This window comes from Medicago sativa, chromosome 7, assembly GCF_051527215.1.
Source record: "Medicago sativa cultivar Bolivia chromosome 7, Bolivia_mono, whole genome shotgun sequence".
NCBI classification, from domain to species: Eukaryota; Viridiplantae; Streptophyta; class Magnoliopsida; order Fabales; family Fabaceae; genus Medicago; species Medicago sativa.
The window spans coordinates 65,485,644-65,506,783 of NC_140755.1; the positions used below are offsets into that span (position 1 = coordinate 65,485,644).

The following is a 21,140-nucleotide window of genomic DNA, read 5'->3' on the forward strand; positions in this document are numbered from 1 at the left end:
ATCCATATTTACTTCCATATAAGGACGCAGTACTAACTGGTCCAAATAAATGAATATGAAGTAGTTCTAAGGGTCTGGAGGTTGAAACAATGTCTTTAGTTTTAAAAGATGATTTCAAAATTTTTCCTTTCTGGCATGCACCACAGAGTGCATCTGAATGATAATCTATATCAGGAAGGCCTTTGACAAGTTGTAACTTACTAAGCTTAGAGATTAATCTCCAGTTAGCATGTCCCAACCTTCTGTGCCACATCCATTTCCTATCATTCATTGACATAAGGCAAATGACCTTCTCGTCAACCAGTTCAGAAAAGTTGATTTTATAGACATTTTCCACTCTCTTTCCCTTGAACACAATATATTTGTCTTCTTTGTTGATTACAGTACAGTTGGCTTTCTCAAATAACACATCATAACCATTGTCACAGAATTGACTGATGCTCAATAGGTTATGTTCAAGCCCATCTACCAACCATACATTATTAATTGAGGTAGAGGAATTACCAATAGTTCATGTACCAATGATCTTGCCAGATTGGTTGCCTCCAAACTTCACATTTCCTCCTTCTTTCATTGTTAGGTTGATGAACATGGACTTCTCTCCTGTCATGTGTCTTGAGGAACCGCTGTCTAGGTACCATGATTTCTGCTTTGGCATTGCTCTTAGACATATCTGCATTTTTCGCAAGTTTAGATTTAGGTACCTATTGTGTTATGGGTCCTTGAAGGTTAGTACTGGAAGCTTTACTCTTCACTTCTTGTACTTTAAGGTGTGCTTGAGGTTGCTTCTGATTACCATCACCTTAGGTTTAACACCTTTTGATTTTGGTATTTCAGAAGCAGAAACTGTTTTGTTCTTCTGAACACCAGACTTCAGGATTTTAGATTCTGGTTTAATCAGACTCTGAGGGACAGGTTCTGATCTCTTCAGAATCCTAATCTTTGAGGTTTTGGGTTCAGAGTTAGTCACAACCTTAGACTTAAGATTCTTTGGCTTTGATGCAATCTTAGCCTTAGAGTCAGGAGCTTCAGGTTCTGACTGAACCACAGTTTCACCTTTTACACCTTCAGGTACAAAAACTGTTTTCAGTCCTTCCTTGATGCATTCACAACAGGATTTAAGATTGGTTTTACTAGTTTTCACTTCTGAAAAACCAATTCCTCTGCCATTGTTCTTGTAAATGCTATAAATCATAGAAGCAACTCTGCTTCTATCAATGCTAGACATGATAAAATCTTCAAGCGCAATCTCATGGTTGCATAAAGGTTTTCCATTACACTTTTCTTGTAGCTTCTTACACAAGAACCTGAGCTTATCTTCATAAGTTTTACAAATGAAGTCAAAGCCTCTAAGTCCTTCTTCAGAAGCCTTCAGATCCAATAGAGTTGATTCTTGTTACTTCTTTAAATCAACATATTTTTCTTTTAAATCTTTCAACTCATTGGTTCTTACTTCAAAATGTGTAAGGAGTTCTTTAAGAGACTCAATCAACTCTTCTTTGGGAATTTTAGAATATACCTCATTTTCTTCTTCTGAGTCTAATTCTGATCCAGCTTCTGAAGTTGATGTAGCTACTAACCCAACAACTATCTTTGCACCTTCATCATCTTCCTCTCTATCAGATCCAGATTCACTTTCCAAATCATCCCAGGTGGCCATTAAACTCTGTTTAATCTACTTCTTAAACTTGCTTGGTTTGAAAGTTGACTTCTTTGACTTGTCTGTTGACTTCTCTTTCTGAAGATCAGGGCAATCAGCAATGAAATGTCCAGGCTTCTTGCAGTTAAAGCAACCCTTCTGATCATCTTTCTTTGAGCTTCTGGAGTTACTCATTCTGGTCAGAAAATTTCTATTCTTCTTAGCCAGATACTGCAGTCTGTTAGAGAGCATAGCCATCTCAGCAGCATCTTCTTCAGAATCTTAACCAGATCGTTCTTCTTCTTCAGATTCAACTACTTTCAGAGCTTTTGATGACTTGCCTTTGGATGGAAGAGCTATTGATTTACTCTTCTTAGTAAAATCATATTCATTAAGACTTAACTCAAGAACTTTGAGAGAACTAACAAGATTTTCAACACTTAAAGTGTTTAAATCTTTAGCTTCCTCAATGGCAGTCACCTTTGGTCTCCATCTGGCAGGCAAACTTCTGAGTATCTTGCTCACATGATCAGAAGCAACATAACTCTTCTTCAGTATTTGTAGTCTAGAGACTAGGGTTTGAAACCTTGAATACATCTCCTCAATAGTCTCATCATCCTTCATCTTGAACAACTCATACTGATGAACCAGCATAAGAGCTTTTGCTTCTATGACTTTCTTGCTGCCTTCATAGTTAGCACAAAGAGAAGCAAACATTGCTTTAGCAGTTGACTTGTCACTCATCTTCATATATTCTGCCTTAGGAATAGCAGTGACAAGTGCTCCTCTGATAATATGATGCTTCTTGTAGGTCTTCTTCTGAGCAGGAGTATGTTTCTTTCTATCAACAACAGCTTCTTCTTCTTCAAAAATCAAGTCATCAACACCTTCTTCAAGTATATCCCATAGTTCTTCATCTAAACTCATGACATAGCTGTAGAAGTTGGTTTTCCACCAAGAAAATTCTTCGGGGTCTCCATTGAACTTAGGAATCTTTCCTACACTGGATTTCTTGTTGTCACCATAATCATGAGAAACAGCAATATGATCATGACCAAATCCAGAACCAGATGATCCACCAGACATGTTTTTCTCAGATCTTGGACTGTTACACTGTTAGGTGTTATCAACAGAACCAAGGCTCTAGATACCAATTAAAGGTGAGAAAAACACAAGAAGGGGGGTTGAATTGTGTTTTATTTTTCTTCGTTTCTCCTAAACTGAAGCACACTGATCAGAAGCAAAGTGAGACAGCTTCTGAATTGATATTCAGGATCTAAATGCAGCAGATAAAAACAGAGAGAGAAGAAGAAAGACACAAAGCAATTATACTGGTTCCTTCCACAATCCGAAAGTAGTCCAGTCCTCCTTGCACTTCCAAGGAGAGTTCACTAAAATGTAATATCTGATTACAATTGCTAAAGTACACAGCAAGAGACTTCCTTTGCTCAAGCACACTTTGCAAGAGTTTTCCTATGCTCAAGAACACGATCAAGAGACTTCTATGCTCAAGCACAATTGCAAGAGACTTCTAATCAAACAAGATTACAAACTAAAATGTTTGAGGTTGAACACTTGATATACAATCAGCGGTGTTCACAATACAAATCAGATACAGACTCTTAAGACTTTAGAATTTCTAAGATATGAACTTTAAAACAAAAATTCTAAGTGACTTTGAAAACAGAACAATTTCAGCAGAGTTTTGGCGCTTGTAAATTGTAGTTGAGTCGTATGCCAATATTTAAGTCTTCACTCCTTTATATAGAGGTGTGAAAGAGCCGTTGTGAAATTGCCAGCACATCAAAAGAGTCATTGTTGAAGCTTGATCAATCACCAATGATCTTTTGCCTGATATGGTTGTTGTCCTATGAAGAACCAATTTGAAATTCATTCCTATTGTGAAGGAACATTGTTGCAGGCAGAGCTGTATTCTGGAGCTGTTTTCTTGTCTTGTAGCGTGGACACTGCAGAGTAGTGGAGATAGTGGTTGTACACTTTGTACTTTGTCAACGCTTTTTGAAGATAAGCATCCAATGCCTTCAAATCTTCACAAAATGATTGTTGCTTTGTATTTCCAGTCTTCTGCATTGCTTTTGAATCCAATAGACAACTTTTGAAGTATTAAATTTTGAATCTTCAGCATCTGGTGATTTTCAGCTTCTGATGAGGTTGCTTCTGAGTTACTTGCTTCTGATGAACTTCAGCTTCTGATGACGTCGTCATCTTCTGGAGCACTTTGTCTTCAGGAGCACTTTTGACTTCAGGAGCACTTTTCTTCAGACGCTTTAAAGCTTCCTTTTCTTGATTCCTTAGCTCTCTTTTGTTCTTCAGAACCTTTATATGATGTAACTTTTTAACTATGGTCCTGTACACTTGAACAATTATTAGCTAGTCCAATTGTCAATTTTTAATACCTTCTTATCATCAAAACTCTCTTAGGTTTATTGTTAAACACATTTTGTTCCAACACACTATTGTATTCCAATAAACATTTCTAATAATATAGTCAATTTGATAACTATATTATTGTGTTCATCTCCACGTTTGATTTCTTTCACATAATTTAATTTATGACTTTGATTCTATATTTATTTTTGTTGATGCAAACTGAATGTTTCTAATTTGCTTTTTTGAGATTTTGCATGTCGATCACTCTTAATCATCACTTAGTTTCATTGTTTCTATGACTTTGAATGTAACTCTAAAATTAATAATATAGCCAGTTTGATACCTATATATGAAACTCTACAGAACCCGTACATCGTACAGGTTAGAGTCTAGTTTTATAAAACATTATAAATTCCATCTTCTAATTTATTTGCTATCAGCTAATTAACTTACTCGTTATTCGTTATAAATTAATTCTTCATCAACTAATTTATCAGTTATTTGCTATCAGTGGTTTACTAGCATATTCTTATGCTAAATTTTTTGTGTGCAATTCATGGATCCGGTTATGGGGTCATTTCAAGTATTGGATTGGGGCAACAATATTTTAATGATGGCTCTTTAGGCACCTCAAACACCATCGCGGTCGGATTGTAATTTTTATTAACTATTTTTGTGTGTAAAATTTGTTAGGATTGTAACTTCTAATGAGAAAACAACAATATTAGTCCCTTGACTATTTTTAGTACACTTAACAGATAAATCTAATGTCGGCAACCAAAATAGCTAGCAAATTATGGAGTCGAGAGTTTTTTGTGTTTTTTCCTAAGTCATGGACCATTATTACTATGAGATGCACATTTAGATACCAAAATGATTGTTTCCCAGTTTCTATGATAAACTATTTCACGAGGGTGAACAATTTTAAGGTGTTTAAAGAACAATTGTACAACTAGAGATATTGAAGACAAGAATAAGATATAAACACTTCCTTGATTTTTCATTCAATGGCTTGCTGTAAGGGAATTGGAAAAATATTATGTTTGACTATGTTGTGTGGAATTCTTGCCTACCTGCATTTGACTAAGTGTTTTTTTAAAATGGTATGGATACAACTATTTTGTGACAATTTTTTATTTCTCTCTCATATTTACATTATGTTCATATTCAGGCCCGGCCTTGGGGTAGTGCAAGGTGCTCTACCAGGCCGGACCTCCAAATGTTACGGGCCTCAAACAAAAAATTAAGTCTAATACCCACCCCCCATTTAAATAAAAAAAATATATGTTACTTCTTTTTCTTTCTTTAGCATACGTTTGAGTTTTTTTAGACTCTAGTTCTCCTTTTGTATATAAATCTGATACTATCAAACCACCCCAATTTGTAAAATCACTTAAAGTCAATTTGGAAAGCTATTTCATTGAAAGAATCACAACAATCATTTTTTTCCCGCATAAACCATTCGTTTTCCCTTCCCATAACGAAGGAGTGACAAATCCAAACGACACTGTTAGGTAAATTTCACCTCTCTTTCACTTAATTTTTTTTATTTTGTTTCATGTTTAGAAGTTCTTATTCTGATTTTTTTTATGAAGTTTAACGACAAAAAAAAAATACATTTTTATTTTACTAGGGGCCTATTTTAAAAAGAGAACCGAGCCTCTTATTTCATAGGAACGGCCCTGATCATATTCTTTCTCTTTTTTCTTTTCATTCTCTATTGTTTTTGATCAATCAAAAAAGAGAAAAATAAAGTTGTCACCAAAATTGTCTCAAATGGTATGCTGATAACATTATAATACATATACCTTTAGTATCTGTTGCTCCTTTGTTTGATTCAGTCATCTTAAATTTTAGTTTGATTTAGAGCTATTTGAATAAATTATCACTTTGTGGTCTTCAATCATTGAATTTAATCCTCCACTAATCAGACAATTCATGTACTCCATCCGTTTAAAAATATAAGCAAAATTCACTTTTTAGGTTCATTCATTTAATGATGTATGTGTTCCATATTATGTATGTGTTCATTCATTCAAAATAGTTTCTGACATTAAAATATTTCGTTAATATTATCATATTAGTCCTTCATTGTACTAACTTACATATCAATCCTTATAATAATTCACTTATTATCATTTCAGTGTCCGTATGAATAGAGTTATTGTGAGTATTGAGGGATTATTTTAGCGTCGGAGACTATTTTAACTAATAAAGTGCATAATAAAAGATTATTTTGAAATTTTGATATATTGAAGGACTACTATGACTATTCTTTACACATTCATGAACCAAAGTAATTATTACTCATTTTTCTAAATAAACCATAAATCAAACAATCTAGTTTACTTTTTTTTATCCATTTATTTTTTAGTTTTTATCTTTTACTTATTATTTCTTAGTTTAGTAGTTCGAACACCCAAAAATTATCGTATTTAATGCCCTTTAGAGTAAAATCTATACCTAAATGATATAGTTCTTTCCTCAGCGTAATCGATTGAAAAAAGGAAATTACTGCCAAGAGCGATTAGTCAATATTTTTCGACTAACTTTCAAGTTTATTAAATATTAATTAGCATAGAAGTATATTCGGTTAGAAAATGAGCAAAATACATGAAATGATGAAATCACACCCTCTCATTATACTTCCATAAGCCATAAGTCCCATGGAAATTTTATTACAACCTACAATCCAAGGCTCAATATATCTAATTTGACATGAAAAATCAAACATAAACAACTAAATGACAAACAAGTAGTTTAAACATATCTCCACAATGCACATCATTATAAAATTAATCTATTTTGAAGCAACAAGACTTTCATAACGAGCTTTGAAGAAGGCCAAAAGCCCTTCTCTACGAGGCAAATTTTCCTTGACAATTGGGTGGTTGTTGAATTCTTGGCTCCAATTGTAAAGCTTAGGAAATTTCTCACTTGTGAATAACTTGAGTCCTGTTACTTCTTGTACAATAGGGAACCAAAAAGCTATAAAGACAGCAGTAATGTCAATAAGTCCAATCTCATCTCCACCAAAGAACTTGCCCTTGAGCTCATTCTCAAGAAATTGAAAAGCCTCTTTTGTTTCCTCAAAACTCTTCTCACGTTCTTTCTCATCAAGAGTGAAAGCAGTTTTCCATGCAGGAATCATACACTGGTCTCACAAATTAAGGTCATTATAAAAATTAGGCATGTTAAATAAAAGTAAGAAAAAAATAAATGTTATGTTCATTGAGTTGATCCCAGCTAACTTAATCATATTTGAGAAATATTGGACCCTTTTTCTAATCAATATTCAAATATTGATTCACAACTTTATGAAAGTCTTTTTTCTTTTTTTTTTTAATGGCAAAATATATATATATATATATATATATATATATATATATATATATATATATATATATATATATATAAACTTGGACTAGAGGTCACACAGCAAGAAAAGGGATCAGAAGATTGGAGTTACCTTATCATCTATGAACTTGGACCAGAAACGAGCCAAGGCTCTTTTATAAGGATCAGAAGGCAAGATTGGATTTTGTTTCCAAGTCTCATCAATATATTCAAGAATCACAAGTGACTCTGATATAGGCTTGCCATTATGAACTAATACAGGAACTTTCTTATAAACAGGGTTGTATTTAATGACTGTATCACTCAAGTTCCCCTGCTTTTCTTCCTCATATTTGTATTCAACACCCTTCAATTTTAGAGCTATTTCAACCCTTGTAGAAAATGGACTTCCCACAAGTCCGAAAAGCTTCACTTCTTCCTGATTTGATGCCATCTTAGTGCTTCAACTATTTACTTTAACAATGTTTTTGGTTATTTGATTGATGCATAAGATCTACTTATATATAGAGGAAGGAATTACTTTTTTGTTTGACAATTAGATGCGCAGGATTTTTTTTTAACAAGGACCCAACATATGTTTTTTTTTTGTTTGAAAAAAATATTATGGCTCTGTTTGGTAAATCCAAAAAAAGAGCTTTTAGCTCTTAACTTTTAGCTTATAAGCTCATTTGACAAAAAAAAAAGCTCTGTTTGGTAACACTTACCTTCTAATTAAAACATTATCCCAATAAAGGTCAGAGATCAAGCAATCGACCACTTGTTAAGGAGTTTAAGTTCATAACCATTTGAATCAATCTGTTGTGTTGTCAATAAATTTTTAAGTTTTTTATTCAACGCAAGTTGAAAGTTAAACCAAGAATCTATAGAATTTCTTTTGTATGTAAACGAAATGACAAACACGATTTAAAATTCATACACATACAACTACAAGATCGTGTATTTGAATCGGTGTTCATATTTGAAATATTGACATTGTCAGTTAACTCGATCTTTAGTTAAAAAAAATATAATAATATGATTATAAGTGTGGAAGAAAATGTAAAGTGGACCCATAACTAATTTTTATTATCCATGGATAAATTACTCATTTTCAAATATAATCGAAATAAACCAATTTTAATATTTGATGAAGATGATACAACTACAACATCAACCAAACCTTATTACACCGAATGCTACTAACTATATGAATCAAATAACGTTGTAGTGTTCTATTAAAAACTATGTCTTTCGATAGTTGAAATTAATAAATTAATTTAATGGAAGTTGTAAAAATTATTACTTCCTCTGTTTCAAAATACATGTCCAAGTCAACCACTTCACATATGTCAATGCACAATTTTGATAGTTAATATCTTTAGTTATCTAAAGTAAAAAATTATAAAAATTTAATATTTTAAAAATATTTGTCGAGACAAATCAAATAACATCTTACATGCTAATGTTTGTATTTATATATTAGTTAGAAAGTATGGTCAAAGTAAGTCAAGTGAATAGTGCACTTTGCAAAAATTGGACATGTATTTTGAAACGGAGGGAGTACTTCAAATTATATTTATATTTAGAGATGTTTTCATTTTCAAAAACTTATTATGATGTGTTGCACAAGGCAAGGATTCTAGAGAATTCAATAATACCTTTCTCCTATTAATAAATCTTTGACTACATTGTACCAAAAAAATAATCTTTGACTACATGAATGACCAAATTTTTGATGTAAGTGATGACGTAACCGTAAGGAATGAGTATACGGATATTTTTGGGCAAAAACGACACGTAAGTAATAATATTGGCCCCCACCTCCTTCCATTTTCCTTCTTCCACCTCCACACTTTATCAAGTCCGGTTTGACTCAATCAAAATTATATCGGCTAAAATTTAACTCGAGTTTAACATAAGTTTTTATTTCAATTCGAGTTTGATGACTCAACTCAATGGATTCAACTTGATGGCAGCTAGAATCAAATGAACCAAAAGAAGAAGAAAAAAAACTAATTGTAGTCAAAGAGACACAAAACCACTTATAATTGGTCACAAAAATCATAAAGTTATTGATGATTTTGCTTCCGTTATACTTGAACGCATGTTTCACTAAATTGTCGATGTGAGACTCATTTTACTTGTTGGTTGTATTCAAGACTTAAATCGTCAAGATCGAGTTATTATATAAAACTAAAACACATTTACTTGATGAAACCATGATTACTCGGACTTACCAAGAGGCAAAGGGTCTTCCTTTACCTTTCACATGCTTCGAAACTTAGGGTTTTCGATGGGGCAAATAGCTGATGAGCAGAGTAGTCAGAGTGATGGCAAAGGGATTTAGCCTCTCTATTTATAACCATGCAACCCTAGGTACCACCCATCATGGGCCCTAGCGTTCGGGCCTACATCTTGTTTCTACACAAATCATATTAAGTGTCCAAAAACCCATTATCTATTGATCATTTTCATTAGGGTCTAAGGATCATCAAATAGATCACAACATGTTTTTATTAAAACCAAAACCTACAGTCGATTGCAGCCCACAAAATATTAGAAGAAATTCTAACATTGTCCCACTTGGGTAAAATCAATTGTGTATTTTTAATTTGAAGAAAACATTTTTGAAAATGACTCTCGTACTGACAACAAACTTCTTACCCTGGCCACTAAATGATCCCAAGATGCAACACTTAATTAAGACTCCATCCAATACTTTCCATGATTACAAATATCACCAATTCCATCGACTAGTCATTTGTGTAGAGTGTAGCAAGAAACGATATGTCAACGTGATCATCAACCATACTATCATTTGCATTGTTGATCCTCAATTTCTCTCCAATGCTTTAAACCCAGAGAAATTATGTAGTTAACCGAAAACCACATTGCCTCAGCTTCAAAATAGTGTTGATCACCGGCATACTGATCCCATTAACTCTGAACTATAGATTTCATGTGTATATAATGTCTCAGCTCCAAAATAGTGTTGATCACCGAAATTGTGATCCTATTAACACTGAGCTCTAACTTTTACACATAATACATCAACTCTAGAATAATGTTGACAACCGACATAGAGATCCTGTCAACATTGATCTCAAATTTTTCACATGAAATGCCTCAGCTCCAAAATAGTGTCGATCACTGGCATAGTGATCCCATCAACGCCGAGCTTTTAATTTATTTATTTAATTATTATTTTTTATATACATAATGCCTCAGCTCCAAATTAGTGTCGATCACCGGCACAGTGATCCTATCAACACTGAGCTTTAATTTTTCACATTTGATATTTGATATATACATGAATTCATCTCATCATCAATAATTATATTGAATGAAAATTCACATCAATATATCAAAGAAAATAAGTGAAATAGAAATTCAACATCATAAAAGCGATCAAATAAAATTCAAACTCCCACTAACCAAACACATCAAAAGAATTCACAATAATCATGTTATTCAACGTGACTCTTGAAAACAACGAGTCTTTTATCATTTGGTTAAAAGAATAATTAACATCAAAGTTAAGAGTCAATGAATGTAATAAATGATTTATTACCATAAATTATAGGAGTTGGGAGCCACTAATTTCAATATCGACAATTTCTAAGGGTTGAGAACTGTTAATTGTACCCATTATGTTGATTTTAAAAATTACTTCTGATGTAATTCACACAAGTACCTAGATCATAACTTTAAAAGGTAGAATATTTTTCCTAAAAAAAAAAAGAAGGTAGAATATTTATTGATGAAAAGATTATTATTAACCGTCTAATAAAAAGGGGATCACGCCTGAAGTGCAATATGGTCAAACATGTCACCTTACTTGCTGAGCAAACACATACCAAGAAATAATCAGCTGAACGCACATGTTAGCTAAGCATCCAACATATATAAATTAAATCGATTTAATTATAAAGTGATGGCATGTTATTTTCATGGGAATAAGGACTTCATTTATTAATTAAAATAGTGTAAACAAGGACAAAATCCTAGACTTCTTAAACAATGAGAAAGCCTAGGCTGCATATATCTAACTTGACATGAAAATTCAGATAAAATTCACTATATGACAAACAATTAATCCAAACAATTCTCCTTAAATTCCCTAATTATGTAACACCTTAACTTAATCTATTTTGAAGAAAGAAGACTTTCATAACGAGCTTTATCCTTAACAACTGGATGGTTGGTGAAGTCTTGACTCCATTTGTAAAGCTTGGGAAATTTCTCACTAGTGAACAATTTCAAGTTTGTTGCTTCTTGTACGATGGGGAACCAAAAAGCTATGAAGACTGCAGCTATATCAACAATTCCAATCTCCTCTCCACCAAAGAATTTTCCTTTGAGCTCATTCTCAAGAATTTGAAAAGTCTCTGCTGTTTCCTCAATAGCTTTCTCACGTTCTTTCTCATCAATAGTGAAAGCAGCTTTCCGTGCAGCACTTAAACACTGGTTTCAAAAAATTAAGGTAATTATGAAAATTATGTATGTTTAAAGTAAGAAAGAAACTATCACAGTTGTTTGTTTCACAAAAATTATAGATAAGAGAAATGATACTAATTTTACCAGATTATTCTTCTTTTTCTTTTTTTTTGAAAAAGGTAGATGGCAAAGTGCTAACTACCGAAAAATATATATATAAAAGGAAACCAGAACAACAGCAAAAAACAAAGAGAGGGGGGCCAGACCAAACCTCTCTAATTATTCTTCTTAAATATTGATGTATTCACTATTATCGTAAGTGAGATATAATGACTTGTGACGGATTGGTTGAGTATTTGTTATTGTTACATCACCAAGAACATGAATAACTATGAGTATCCACAAACATATATGATAGTCATCTTTTTCTTTTTTTTTGAAACGACAAATATTATTAACCGACAAGCCCGTGCGAGAAGCACTAATAAGCTCGGGTGGAGAAAAAAAAGTACAATAAGGGGAAATCGGTTGCCATACAATCACCAGGCTCGAACAAAAACCCCTATAAAAAACCACCCAAAAACCAAAGGATCAACCCCAAGAGTAATGACGCAATAATATACAATTGACGAAACACATGCATACCCCTGCGTCAACACCCATAAAAACACCCTAGCAAACCAAACTAGTTGAACCTTTACTGAAAACCAGTGGCAGACGTCCAAAGAAACCTCCCACAAAAGGATGCCACAGCCGCACGCCCAACAGACCACAAATACACTGTCAACCAACCAACCGCAAAAACAACCACAAACCAACACTCCCTTCAGCTGAAACAGCCTCAGGACCTGTCAACAGCAGCAGGGAAACTGTCCTGCCAACACCCAGCTGACCGCAAGCTCCATCAAAGCGAAAAAATAGCCTGCAATACCGAACAGCAGGCAACTAACAGAAAAACCAAAGGCAGCACAAACCCAAGCAACACAGAAGCAAAGGCCAGCAGCGATATAGCCAACAACAAAGAACCAGCCACTATAAAACACATGAAAAACAACGGCAGCCACCCCTGCACCACAACACAAACCTGCTGACAATACCCCACATCACTCAACGCATCAAACAGTCCCGGGGACTCCATTCCCATTCATAAAATAGACAAGCCGACACCTTGAATCTCTCTAACAACCACCTCCATGTCAGCACTTTAATATCATCAACTACCTCATCCCACCTTTTAACCAACATATTAAAAATACGATCATTCCTAGCCCTCCACATAACCCAAATTATCGCTTGCCAAATCATCATCAAACCCTTCCTAATTTTCTTATGAAAGTGACCTCCACTCTAACACTCCCAATGAATAAATAAATTTGGTGGCATAAGAAAATTCAAATCTAACCAATCCATGAGCTTTCGCCAAATATTCATAGCCATGTCACAATGAAGAAAAATATGCGTTGTGGATTCGGGTACCAATCCACACCACACGCAATTACGGGCAATATCCGGAGGCAAACAACGGCGGATCTCCAAGTTCACTCTAGTTGGGATTCGATCTAAAAGAGCTTTCCACACAAAAGTTACAACCTTAGATGGCACTTCGGTCTTCCAAATCTTCCTAAACACCAACTTCTCACCCTCCGTAATAGAACCATTCACCCTCTCTCCCTCTTCCAACTTTGTATACAAAGACTTTACCGTAAAAACATCCTCCCCTCCCAACTTCCACCTCCACTTATCCCCCACATTATTCCATATAAAACCGTCCAACTCTCCCATCAAATTTGTTAGAAGATTTTCTTCCCACACAAACAAACGGCGTCTCCACCTAAATGCCCACCTCCCTCCATCCTCATTCACCTCCCACATATCCTCCACCATCGCCTCTTGTTGGGTGGAAATGGAAAAGAGTCTATTGTACTTATCTGTAAATGGAACCTCCCCTCTCCACGCAACCTTCCAAAAAGGAGTGCTAGCACCATCCCCCACTCGCCGTTCAATCTCTTCATTAAGCCAACCTTCCTCCCCCCTCTTATCTAAGTTAACCACATCATTCCACCACTTAGATGCATTAATCGGACACAACTCTTCTCCACCTCCCAACTTATCGAACACCCTCCTCCCATACCTCTCTTCTAACATTTTCTTCCAAAGGCTCTCCTCCCCATACAACAACCTCCAACGCCACTTAGCTAGCAAGCTCAAGTTCATAAGACGCACATCCTTCACCCCAAGTCCTCCATTTTCCTTTGGTTGGCATACCACACTCCACTTGACCCAATTGATTTTCCTACCACCCTCCACTCCACCCCAAAGGAACTCCCTTTGAATGCGAACTATTTTCTTCCACACTTTAACCGGCATTTTAAAGAATGAGAGATGAAATATTGGAATAGCGTTCAAGACGGAATTAAGAAGGACAACTCTCCCACCAAGACTTATGTACTTATTGCCCCAAGAGTTCAACTTCTTAGCAAGATGCTCCAAAAGGGGATCCCAAGTTGACACTCTACCCGGGTTTCCTCCAACCGACAAACCCAAATAACGAAACGGAAGACTACCTTTACTACAATTTAAGAAATTACACGCCATCTCCATAAAATCCGAATCTACATTAATACCCATTAAACAACTCTTATAGTAATTAACTTTTAACCCGGAAGCCATTTCAAACCCTCTTAAGACCGCCTTAAGAGTCCAAAGATTTTCCACCGTAGCTTTCCCCACACAAATAGTATCATCGGCATATTGGAGATGTGAATATTCATTTCCATCCTCTTTCACCTTGAACCCTTGGAACATATTTAAACGAACGACATTCATCATCAACCCACTAAAGTCTTCCGCCACTAAAAGGAAAAGGAAGGGAGCCAAAGGATCACCTTGTTTAAGGCCTCTTTGGATATTGATTTCTTCCGTAGGGCTTCCATTGACTAAGATCGACATACTTCCACCACACACACAAGCCTTCATCCAAGCTATCCACTTTTGGCACAACCCCACTCTCTTCATCATATAAACCAAGAAACCCCAATCCACCGAGTCATATGCTTTTTCAAAATCAACTTTAAGAATCAAACATTCCTTCTTGAATTTCCTAGCATAATCCGCAATCTCATTTATAACCACCACACCATCCACCAAATTCCTTCCTTTAAGAAAAGCCGATTGATTTAAAGATATAACCGGATTCATAACCTTAGCCAAACGCCTAGCCAAGACCTTTGCCAAAAGCTTGTAAAGACATCCTAAGAGGGAAATTGGCCTAAAATCCTTTACCTCCAATGGAGAGTTGATTTTTGGAATCAAAGTCACAAAATAAGCCAACATCGCCTTAGGGATAACTTCATTTCCGTGAAATTGGTCAAACATAATTCTCACCTCCCCTTTTAGTAGATACCAAAACCGTTTCACAAAAGCAAAATTAAAACCATCCGGGCCCGGACTTTTATCTCCATCACTATGCTTCACCACCCCTTCAATTTCCTCGAGCGTAAATGGAGCCACCAACCCCTCATTATCAACGTCACTCACCATCTCAAAAGGCACCCCATCAAGTTCCGGCCTCATCCAAGAATGCGCCCCTACTTGGTTGGCAAAATACTCCACCACCACTCTTTTAACCTCCATCGGAGATTGCACCCACTCCTCGCCCTCCCTTAAAGCTTTAATAGAGTTCCTACGTGTCCTCAAATTAACACACTTATGGAAGTACTTGGAATTAGTATCTCCCTCCTTAAGCCATTTCGACCTAGCTCTTTGGGCTAAAGATAGATCTTTAGCTCTTAAAAGACTCCACAACTCCCGAAACAACGTTTTCCTCAATTCAACCTCTACATCGGTCAACCCCATATCCTCCCCTCTAACATCCAACTCTAAAATGTCTTCCACCGCCTTAGTCACCTTTGCCTCCATATCACTATACACTCCTTGATGCCAATCTTTAATAATCAATTTCAAACTCTTGAGTTTTTCTTTCAAAATAAAACTCATCCATCCTTGTATATGAAGACCTCCCCAAGCCTCCTCCACCACCCTTTTAAAATCACTATTCTCCAACCAATAATTGTTAAAACGGAATGGTCTCGGACCCCAATCCCAACCGGCTTCTTTAAGGATTAACGGACAATGATCGGAGACATCTCTAGGGAGGACCCAAAGGGAAGAGTCACCCCACAAATTAGCCCACTCTTCGGAAATGAGGACCCTATCAATACGGCTCATAGCTCTCCCATTTGGATGAAACCACGTAAAGCGCCTTCCCAATAAATTCAAATCTTCCAAATCTACCTCCCGCAAGAAAGTATTAAAGAGAATAATCTCCTCCCGTTGACTAGGATTGACTTCCTCGTTCACACCTCTTCGTTCACCACTTCTACACACCGAATTAAAGTCCCCTAGAATACACCAAGCACCTTCTCCCATCGATCTCCTCAACTCAACAAGCCTATCCCATAACCTCCTCTTTGCCGGTAAGTCACATTTAGAGTAAACATTAACCACAAAGCATCTATGCTTCAAAACCCCCCAATCTAAACACACCCCAACATAACCTTCTCTAACAAAAATAGAATTTGTAGTATTTAAATTATTACTCCAAATAGAGAGAATACCTCCACTATTACCTTCGGAAGGAAGAAAGGCCCAATCACAATCCACCCCTCCCCAAAGCTTGTGACAAAAACTCGCCGAAATATCCTCCATCTTTGTTTCTTGTATAGCCAAAAACTCCACCTTATTATTCCGCACTAACTCTTTGATCTTATTCTTTTTTGTTGCACCCCCCAAACCTCTAACATTGAAGGTTGTAATTATCATTGGATAACTAATCTACTCTCCCTTGTTACCCTCTCATCCACATCTAGGACCTCCATTGATTCTATCTTCTCCTTATTAGCACCATCCGGGGTTTTAAACGAGAAGCCTAACCCATTTTGAAGATCATACAATGATGACGCTTCGACCTTCTTCAGAGGATCAGCTCCTTTCACCATCAAGGGGGTTTCCGGCAATTGTGATTCTTCTTCGTCACCTAAAATCAACCGTATACCCGAAGTTGGTGAAAACGGCGGCCCATCATTTCTAGCAATATGTTCCACCACTCCCTCCTCCTTCCTAGCCCCGTTCCCATCTCCAGCCACCTTCCCTTGTCCACCTTTGTTAATTACACTCTCCTTAGAATTTTTCTTCCTTGTGACTAAAAATACATAAGCGCCTACTCAAATTGCCCAAAGGTGGAATAGTCCCACCTTCAGCCTTCTTCTTGTGTCTTCTTTTAGCCTTATGCAAAACCTTCTTCTCTTCGTCCTCCCTGCGATCCCCAACAGAATCGCTAAAATCCGATAAGTTTGACTCCTCCTGAACAAAACGGATATGACTGTTTACTTTTCCCACCTCCTGTTCCTTATCCTTCACGCCCTCACAAATGTTGTCCTCAGAAATGACTACCTTTGGCCCATTAGAAACCAAATGCAGCAAAGGCCCAACAGACCCCTCCCCACATGCGGACCCCACATCAACCTCCACTCCCATCATTCCACCACTCTCACGCGCCTGGTCTGCGTGTGCTGTTTCCTTGGAACCAACCACAAGGTCCTGGCCCACTTGTTCCTCATTGGAAGAAGGATTTGCAGGATGTGACACCTCCTTTACAACATTCAGGTTTTGATTCTCACAATCTTTCTCCCCTCCCTCCACGTGATCAACCAGCATAGGCTCTTTTGACAATTGTTTCTCCAATTGTTCACCCATTTGGGGACCCACATCAAAAATCCTCTCTGAACTTCCCAATTGTCTTTTCAACAATAAATGTTGACAATTGGGGTCTGTATCTATCAAGTCTAGTTGACCAGCTACCAAAACCCTAGGACTGACCTCATCACCTTCCTCCAAGAACTCAGGCACAACACCACCACCTCTACCACCATTGGAGGACACAGATGACCCTTCATCCCATCCAGAATCCTCCAGCCTCCTCGACACCACCTTCTGCTCCATCTCCTCCACAATCCATACGTCAAACATAGCTCCCATAATCTCAACTCTAATTTTTTCATTAATGAAAGCCATGTTGGAAGCATTGACACAAATCCTAGCCAAATCCAATCTGTTAAGATTGATTGTATCCTCAGCAAAATCCACAAAATCACCATAAAGGGCTCCCAATTGTTTGAAGCATTTTTCATCCCACACATGCAAAGGCAAGCCATAAACCTGAAGCCACACCCTCCTCTTTAGCGCCACTCTGTTAGGAGACCACCGTTTTACCGACGAAAACAGCCCCCTCCACCACGGGTCATTTCTCCGTTCAGCTTCCTCGACACATTCTGGATCAGCAGCTTTCAAAAGCACCATATTGGGTCCCATGGAAGACACCCCTAACTGTTTCAGACCTCCCAGCAGCAAGCTGTTGAGCACTTGCTTAGCTTCTCTAGGAAAAGCTAAAACAGCCACAAAGCAAGATTCCAGCTCTTTCAACCTATCTTCAGAAGGTGGAACTACCACCCTGCGCAAGACCACCGGCACCGCTCCACCTTTCAAACCCTGCTGCACCACCTGCGCAAACGGGATCTCCGTCGATACCAACCTCCCACTTCCACATACCACCTTCTTCCTCACCGGTACCGCATCTGTAGCCTTCTCCTCCCTACCAAATCTTGCAGCATTCACCTTCAACCTTGTATCCCCTAACCAGACCTCTCTCAGCCTACTTTCCATCTCCTCCACATCTGAAACCTCTTGAAACTTGACAAATCCAAACCTCTTACCCAAGCGATCACATCTCAATGGCACATAAACTTCCCCAACTTTGCCGAATCTGTGGAAGACAGAGTACAAAGCTGAAACCTTGAAACCTTCTGGGAGATTTGTGAAGAAGAAAGACTTCGTTGATTGGTCACGGTGGTTGTAGAAGCAGCTCCGTTTGACCTTTGCCGGACCCTCTCTCTCATTTGTGCCCCTAAATGCCCCGTTCCCACCCTTACTTTCTCTCACTAGACCTCTCTCACTCTCTCTCATACTTTTTATTGCAACCCTATATAATAGTCATCTGTTACTCGTTTCGTTGAATAAATATGATATTTGAAGTGGTTCTCAATGTGGATATACGCTAGAGAGACATTTAGGGTGTGTTTGGATTGAGGGTTTAGGAGGGGCAGGGAGAGGAGGGTTTAGTTTTTATTTTTAAATTACGGACACTGTTAAATGTTTTTTAAAAAGTTAATATATTAACATAATAAACGAACATATAATACTTAATCACACTTGATTTATTTTAGAAAAATATGTTATATAGTCCGTAATTTTAAAAAGAAATCAAGTGTGATTGAAGTATTATATGTTCGTTTATTATGCTAATATGTTAACTTTTTAAAAAACATTTAACAGTGTCCGTAATTTAAAAATAAAAACTAAACCCTCCCCTCCCTTCCCCTCCTAAATCCTCCATCCAAACACACCCTTAGTGAAGTTTGTGGTATTTATTTATATACATTTACAAATATCCACATGTATTATGTTTTTCTCTATGCGGTTCTCTATGTTTTTCTTTCACATGCTTGTGAAATATTTATTAAGCTACCATCCACATGCTTGTGAAATATTTTATCCACACATGTGCACAAATAAAGACACAAGAAATACGTTCATGTGATCTCGGTTCAGTTGGTAGGGACACTATATATTATATGCAGGGATTATATGCAGGGGTCGGAGTTCGAACTTCGGACACCCCACTTATACACTTTAAAGGTGAATTTTTAGTCACTAGATTACTTGAAAAAAAACAAGACACGAGAATTACACAACAAAAAGAATAGAAGATTAGAATTACCTTATCATCTATGAACTTGGTCCAGAAACGAGCCAAGGCTCTTTTGTAAGGATCAGAAGGCAATATTGGATTTTGTTTCCAGGTCTCATCGACATACTCAAGAATCACAAGGGATTCTGATATAGGCTTATCATTATGAACTAATACAGGAACCTTCTTGTAAACAGGGTTGTATTTTTTGAGTGTATCACTCAAGTTACCTCCCTTTTCTAACTGATATTGGTATTCAACTCCCTTCAATGTTAGAGCAATCTCCACCCTACTCACAAATGGACTTGCCATCATTCCAAAGAGCTTAACATTTTCCTGATTTGATGCCATTAACATTTTCCTGATTTGATGCCATCTTAGCACTTCAAATTTTTTTTTCTCAAACAACTGTTTTTGGCTTATTGATATATTTCTTGCTAATATCTACTTCTATATATAGATCCAGGATTGTTTCTTTTACAGTTAGAGCTATAAATATTTTTCAACAAAATTGGAAGTCAACAAGAAAAGTCTATTAAATTAATTGCAAGTTGAAGGAAATGTAAAGTGGGCTCCCTTTGACCAAATGTATATAAGATCACCATTTTTGTTCCTTTGACTCATAAGATTTTACTAGAACTAAGTTCCTTATCATAAGTTGTTTTTGCAATTTTAACATATATTGAAAAGAAAATGCTATATGTTTAATTTAGTATCTCATTCACGTACATTGTTAATGAACAAGTTCTTTATAGCATCATTCACAGGGCCGGCCCTAATATTTTTGGTTCCCTAGACAAAACAATAAATTGTGCCATTTTAATTATTCAAATATTCATTTATAATCAAAGTTATCTAAAAATATTTTTTAATAGAATTAATCAAAGAGAAATAAAAAAGAAATATATTTATATAGTACTAACTAGTAACTACTAAGTAAAAATAATAATTTTGGTGCCCCTAAAAAAATGATGTCTTGGACTGCCGCCCCTCGTGCCGGCCCTCAAAGCCACCCCTGATCATTCAATATTCATCACCGTAATGTTAGAAATATTTGACTTCAATCATAATTATTTATAAAGCAACATATAAATAGTTGTAATTTGTCTATATATATTAAACTGTTTATGCCGACAGACTATCAAAAGTGCTTATGTTTACACTTTTGTATATGAATGTGTTTAACTCTAATTTTTTTTCTTCTAATACACTTTATAGTTTAAATTAGACAAAATTACACGTGTGATCAATCAACTACATTTGAGATGATGATTTGGTGTTCTTTTTATTTCATTTCATGCCAATTTGGTCCGTTTGCATATAGATTTTCAAGTTTTAAATGTAAAATTCATGTGCAAACATGGACGAAGGACCGTAGATTTGAAGACTAATAGTTCACGCGGAAATAAATTCATATTCATATCAATCTAAATGACCAGAATACGTGTAAAAAAATCGTTACATGAAGTTTAGTTAAGGGACTATAAATAAATTTTGCCTTTTAATTATGGGTGTATCTTTTTTTTTTTTTTT

The 21,140-nt window shown here is 36.2% G+C and overlaps 1 protein-coding gene and 1 pseudogene across 2 annotated transcripts; both read right to left on the bottom strand.

The window, feature by feature from the left end:
* Positions 1–6,649: 6,649 nt before the first annotated feature.
* Positions 6,650–7,860, bottom strand: LOC146907745 (putative glutathione S-transferase). Its single transcript, XM_085729631.1, has 2 exons — positions 7,500–7,860; positions 6,650–7,184 (listed from the first exon to the last, which is right to left on the bottom strand). The coding sequence occupies exons 1-2, from the start codon at positions 7,818–7,820 to the stop codon at positions 6,831–6,833; spliced, it is 675 nt and encodes a 224-aa protein (XP_085585757.1). The 5' UTR covers positions 7,821–7,860; the 3' UTR covers positions 6,650–6,830.
* Positions 7,861–11,308: 3,448 nt separating this feature from the next.
* On the bottom strand, positions 11,309–19,992 carry LOC146907746 (putative glutathione S-transferase; annotated as a pseudogene). Its single transcript, XR_015020302.1, has 2 exons — positions 19,638–19,992; positions 11,309–11,830 (listed from the first exon to the last, which is right to left on the bottom strand). The product of XR_015020302.1 is annotated as a putative glutathione S-transferase (transcript).
* Positions 19,993–21,140: the final 1,148 nt, after the last annotated feature.